The sequence below is a fragment of the Geospiza fortis genome, unplaced genomic scaffold (assembly GCF_000277835.1).
Source record: "Geospiza fortis unplaced genomic scaffold, GeoFor_1.0 scaffold114, whole genome shotgun sequence".
Taxonomy (NCBI): Eukaryota; Metazoa; Chordata; class Aves; order Passeriformes; family Thraupidae; genus Geospiza; species Geospiza fortis.
Window position 1 is genome coordinate 2,495,614 of NW_005054383.1, and position 5,982 is coordinate 2,501,595.

At 51.1% G+C, this 5,982-nt stretch overlaps 1 protein-coding gene across 1 annotated transcript in view; it reads left to right on the top strand.

Moving 5' to 3' along the window:
* The window catches only part of CREBBP (CREB binding protein), an 84,071-nt gene extending 80,691 nt beyond the window's left edge, over positions 1 to 3,380 (top strand). The window contains 1 exon segment of the mRNA XM_014308739.2: positions 8 to 3,380. Coding sequence (XP_014164214.1) covers positions 8 to 1,189 — 1,182 coding nt within the window. The 3' untranslated portion in view covers positions 1,190 to 3,380.
* The last annotated feature ends 2,602 nt before the right edge of the window (positions 3,381 to 5,982 follow it).

Consider the following 5,982-nt stretch of genomic DNA (forward strand, 5'->3'; position numbering starts at 1 on the left):
GACGCCGCAAGCCGTGGCCGGGCCCAGGATGCCGGGCGTGCAGCAGCCGCCGCGCAGCATCACCCCCAATGCACTTCAGGACTTGCTGAGGACCTTGAAATCGCCGAGTTCTCCGCAGCAGCAGCAGCAGGTTCTTAATATCCTTAAATCCAACCCTCAGCTTATGGCAGCTTTTATAAAGCAAAGAACGGCCAAATACGTGGCGAACCAGCCCGGGATGCAGCCGCAAGCAGGGATCCAGCCCCAGCCCGGGATGCAGCAGCCGCAGACCGGCATGCAACAGCCGGGCATGCACGCGCAGGCGGGACTGCAGAACATGAACGCGATGCAAGCCGGAGTGCAGAGACCGAGCGTCCCCCCGCAGCAGCAAGGGATCGGAGCTATGAACCCCCAGGGACAGGCGATCAACATCATGAACCCCAGCCACAACCCCAGCATGGCCAACATGAGCCCGCAGTACCGCGAGATCCTGAGGAGGCAGCTACTGCAGCAACAGCAGCAGCAGCAGCAGCAGGGAGGGGCCGGCATGGCAGGAGGGATGGCAGCTCACAACCAGTTCCAGCAGCCCCAGGGCCCGGGAGGTTACCCCCAAGCCATGCAGCAGCAGCGGATGCAGCAGCACCTATCCATACAGGGGAGTTCCATGGGACAGATGGCTCAGATGGGACAGCTGAACCAGATGGGCCAGCCCGGCCTGGGGGCGGACGGCGCTCCCAACATCCAGCAGGCCCTGCAGCAGCGCATCCTGCAGCAGCAGCAGATGAAGCAGCAGATAGGGTCCCCCGGGCAGCCCAACCCCATGAGCCCACAGCAGCACATGCTCTCAGGACAAGCGCAGGCGTCTCATCTCCCTGGCCAGCAGATCACCACCTCCCTCAGCAACCAGGTGCGGTCCCCAGCGCCCGTTCAGTCTCCCCGTCCCCAGTCCCAGCCACCACATTCCAGCCCGTCACCCAGGATACAGCCCCAACCGTCACCGCACCACGTGTCTCCCCAGACTGGTTCCCCCCACCCAGGACTCGCAGTCACTATGGCTAGCTCCATGGATCAGGGACACTTGGGCAACCCAGAACAGAGTGCAATGCTTCCCCAACTAAACACCCCCAACCGCAGTGCGTTGTCTAACGAATTGTCTCTGGTCGGTGACACCACCGGGGACACATTAGAGAAATTTGTGGAGGGTTTGTAGCATTATGGGAGCATCACTTTTGTTTCTTCTTTCCTTTCGTGTTCTTGGATATTTTGTACTGAAAAATTCAGACATCTGGGTTGTTTTGAATCCTAGATGGAACTGCTGCTTCCTACAGATGGAAGAATTAATTGCTGTTTAAAAATAAAAAGAAAAAAAAAACAATACAAAGAATATATTTTTTTGTTAAAGCCAGGCGGTTAAAATATCTGGTCTCTTTTGTGGGTTTTTTTGGTTTTTATTTTTTTGTTGCTGTTGACTCATACCTTTTTTTTAACGGGGAAAACAAGTTCATTATATTCATATTTTTTATTTGTATTTTCAAGACTTTAAACATTTGAGTTTAAAAGAAGAAAAAAAAAATAATATTCAGAAACTGTTTCCTGAAATAATGCAACATTATAGCGTATCCCGGTAACTTTGACACATGGCGGGAAGATTTTTGTTTTCTATAGTGAACTCTGCAGGCGTTTGAAGTATTACCCCTGGGAAGATAGGAATTGACTCTTGCACACATTGGCCAACGCCAAAATCCTTGTCTTGCAGATGTAGAAATTGTTGCTTTGTTTCTCTGATAAAACTGGTCTTAGATGAAAATAGGGATGATCACTCTTAGGCCGTGCTGATCTGGATAGAGAAGAAACATTCTTTTCTTTCTTTCTTCTGTGTGAAACTTGAAACGAGGAAAGCAATTCTAGTGTAAATCATGCAAGCGCTATAATTACTATAAATAAGAAAATCCAAGAAGATTCAATCACTGTATAGAATGGTAAAAAGAAAAAAAACTCATTTCTTACTTATAATATCATATTGTTAAATAAACTGTGTGCAACAGACAAAAAGGGTGGTCCTTCTTGAATCCATGTACATGGTATTAACACTTAGTGTTTGGGTTTTTTGTTATGAAAATGCTGTTTTCAACATTGTATTTGGACTATGCATGTCTTTTTTCCATTGTATATAAAGTATTGCTTAAAATTGATATAAATTACTGAAGTTTTTAACATGTATTCTGTTCTTTAAAATCCATGTAAGAATGTTTAAGGTTTTTATTTATTTATATATTTTTTTCGATCATGTTCTTTGTAAGACATAGCTATGACGATTCACTCATGACCCGGAGCAGCCAGAGGCAGCGGTAGGAGAGGCAGATCCATGGATATTGTAGCTAGCATGTCTGTTTGACAGCACCCTTAGCCACTGTTTCCTTTAGGGGAGGGACAGGAGAGGGGAATGGTTCCCAGACACCGACTCTTCGCAGGTGTTCATCCATAAGGGTTAACTGGAATAAATTATTAATAGCTGTTGCTTTTTAAAAACTGCATTAATTTAGAGAAGGATCACCAATGAAAGGAAAATAGAGAGTATTGAGTTAATTCTAGGCTAATTTATTTAGTCTACAGTAAAATATGAACCTATTGACTTTAACACTATTTTTCTGCTGTTAACTCTGAGTCTAGATTTGAGGGTTTTCTGTGGAATAAAAAATAACAAATCATGTACATGTTCCCTTTAATATCCTGTCACCATGCCCTCACGTCCCTGGGATACTCACTCCTCCTCCCCTCAGTGAGTTGCTTTCTCGGAGTTAAAAAAGTCCAGGGAAGATTTCCCAGCGTAGGTGTGAGCTCAAACCAGGAGGAGCCTGGAGCGCCGTCCCTCAGAGCCCGGTGTCTCCCGGCTCCGTGTGAGCCTGTCCTGGGAGCACCGGGCACACGAGGCTTTTCACAGCCCGTTAGCGCTTCCTCCAGCCTTAACGTTTTTATCGGGACACTGGTGGGGGAAAAAGGGGTGGGGGGGAAAAGAGCAAATCTTTATCCCAGTTTTTGTCCCCGTGCGCTGCAGCACCACTTCATCCTTTTTAACTGGAGAGGGTCTCTACTTCAACTTTTACTTGCAAACTTTTAACTCTTGTACCTTTTTCACAACCATTGGATTCATCTGCCCACACAATTGTCTTCAGCAATTCAAGATGTCAAAATTTGGGGCTGGGGTGAGGTTAGTGAACACTAAACCCAAAGCTTGTCCAAAAGAAATTGCTGTAAAAAAACCAAACAGAAAAAAAAAAAGATGGAAAGCCCTGATGCTGTGTCTCATGCTGTGTACTTAAAAGAGGAAAAACACTATATTTGTGATCAAAAAGAGGAAACTTGAAATGTGCTGGTGTTTCTAATAAAAGCTGGTAAAACTGCTTGGATTGAAGGATGGTTCCACTTGGCTGGTGGCCGTGAGGATCAGCGGAGCCTGACGCCCCAGGTTGAGATCACTGCGCTCAATCTCACTAATTCCTCTAAGCAGCCTCCATTTAAAGGCAGCGGCACCAATTCCGGATTTGGATAAGCTGAGTCCTCTTTGGAGCACAGAGCTGCTGTGGCCCAGGCTGCAGCTCACTTGGGTGCCCAGGCCCGGGGAAGAGTGGAAAAAACAACGCATGGGAAGCAAATACTGGAGTAAGTTTTCAGTACAAGCTGAAGTGTGGTGAGGTCACAGCGCCAAGTGATCGATGTAGATCCGATACCCAGGTGTGTTAGGTAAGAGCAGATGGTTCACCAGGAAAAGAAGGGGAATGCAGAGCTGAAATCAAACCTGAGGAGGGGCTGGGGGTGCAGTCCCTGCAGCCTTGGGGGGCTTCACTCCAGTCTCCTGTGAGTGTTGATATGAATTCAGCACATCTGAAGCCTGGATGGGCATGGCTTTTCCAAGTCCCTGTCTGTTTGATGGGGAGGTAGGGTCAGTAAAGAACAGCATCCTAGAAATGGGAATTGATAAGGTGAGAGTGCACTGGAGCTTGGTGCAGGAGCTTTACCACCGAAGAGGGTGGGTAAGGCCTTCCCCTCACTGAATTCTGGAGTGGAAGAAGTTGCTTAGATCCGAACGTGGAGCTGCAGCCATGGTTCTCTGCTCTCTTCCCGGGCTGCCCACCCTGCTCCGCTCTGCTCTGGTTCCTGGCTGCTGCCGCAGGCTGGGAGCTCTCCCTCCCGCTGCCCGCACAGTTGGGCCTTCCCTCATAGCTCATCCCTCTCCCACCGGGACACAGGTGTGCCCACAGCACTTGTGTGAGGGCTCCCCGCGCCCTCTGCCTCCCGGATGCATTAGAGCAAAGCGGGGAGGAGGAGGAGCCCTCTGGCCAAACAGGCTGGGACGGTGTCCCCTCGGTCACTGTTAAAGGCAAGCAGCAGGTGCTGTCCCTTCTAGCCGGTGGCAGTGGACAGCAGCGAGTGACAGCAGTTCGTGGCTTACAGGGAGATCTGGAGGTGCGTCGGGTGCTTCTCCCAAAGCAAATTTCAGCCCTTGGTTCTTCCAGTGCAGGGAAGACCGAGCAGCCACCCTAGAGCTGGGGGAGCACCGCAGAGGTTCTTGTGCAGGGCAATCTGTGCTTCCCTGTGCTTCATCCCAGTCGGAATTTAAAATGCAGAGCAGGAATTTAAAATGCCAGGGCAGCGATTGAAGCAAGTTGGAGCCAACCCCTGGATAATTGAAACGAGTCTGGACAGAGGGGAGGATCTGTATCAGATCCCCTGCGATCCCTGCAGGAGCACATTCCATGGCCGATGGTGAAAGCGCACCCAGGGTGAGGCAGGAGGAGGATTCAGGTGTTTCACAGCAGGTACAGGAGCTCTGACAGCGCCGTGGGGTCAGCGGGAGGTAGCAGTGAGCACAGCGAGAGGACGGAGGCGTTTGCAACCGGCTCAGAAGTCATTTTGGTTTTGGCTGCAGCACAGAGAATCTTGATGAAGGGCTGGAGTTGGTTCCAGGTGGAAGTGCAGCCAGCAGAAGGGTGTCAGAGCGATGCAAAGGCTCGTGCTGGGTTTGTTGCACCTAATCCATAACGCCAAGTGCCCCACAAACCCTGCTCTGTGCTGGTGTCTCTTAGATATGAACCTCCAAAACAACACTCGGCTCGGCGTAGTCCCAAAAGATCAGCTGCAAGCACGAGTGAATTGCACATGGAGCTTTCCAGCGAGCTCCCCCGGGCCTGGGATTACAAAGCTGCCTCTGTTCGGTGGGCACGGTTCCCTCCTGACAGCTCCTCGGTCTGGAAGTGGTTAGTGCTCACTAAAAAAGACCTGCTCCATCTTTTATTTTTGGCTGTGGTGTTCACTGAGGCCAGGCTCCGCTCTCATGCATGTTCCAAATTCGGCTCTCACCAGAGTGGTTCATTTCCTCGCTCACCCACATCCCATCCAAAGTCTTTGTCCAGTCAGTACCTTGGCCCCTTAGATGTCGATGATGTATGCTAAAACAGCCCTGGGAGATGAGGCGTTTGAGAGAAATGGAAAAATGGGATGTAAAGCAATTGGCCCAGAGTTGAGCAGGGTGCCCGGCCAGGGTGTGGCACACAGGAGCTTCCTGAGGGCTGCTCCCAGCCCGTGGCAGGCCTCCTCTGCCCTCAGCCCCTTCTGCGGGGAAACGGGGAGAGCCACGGTGCCCCGAGCTCTGCAGGCTGCGATCGCCGGGCTCCTGCCGCGGCCCGTCCCGTGGAATGGGCTCCCTGTGAGGGCCGTTCACTGTGAGACACCCCGAGAGGTGTCTTCACAGGGAGAGCAGGGGTGCGTTTGTAACCTGTGTCTGCCTGCTTTCCTAGCAAGTCCTCAGAAACACGAAGGGGATTTTAACAATCACAACAGGATCAGTTTGGCAACGGCATCCTGGGTTTGAGGCAGAGCCCTGTTAGAGAGCCCCCGTGAGGGCACCCAGGCGGGGCCTTGAGGGGACAGAGCCCGAGCCGTGAGGGGACCGAGGCGCGGTGCCCCCTGTAGAGCTCGGTCGGGCCGTGAGGGCACCGAGCCCCG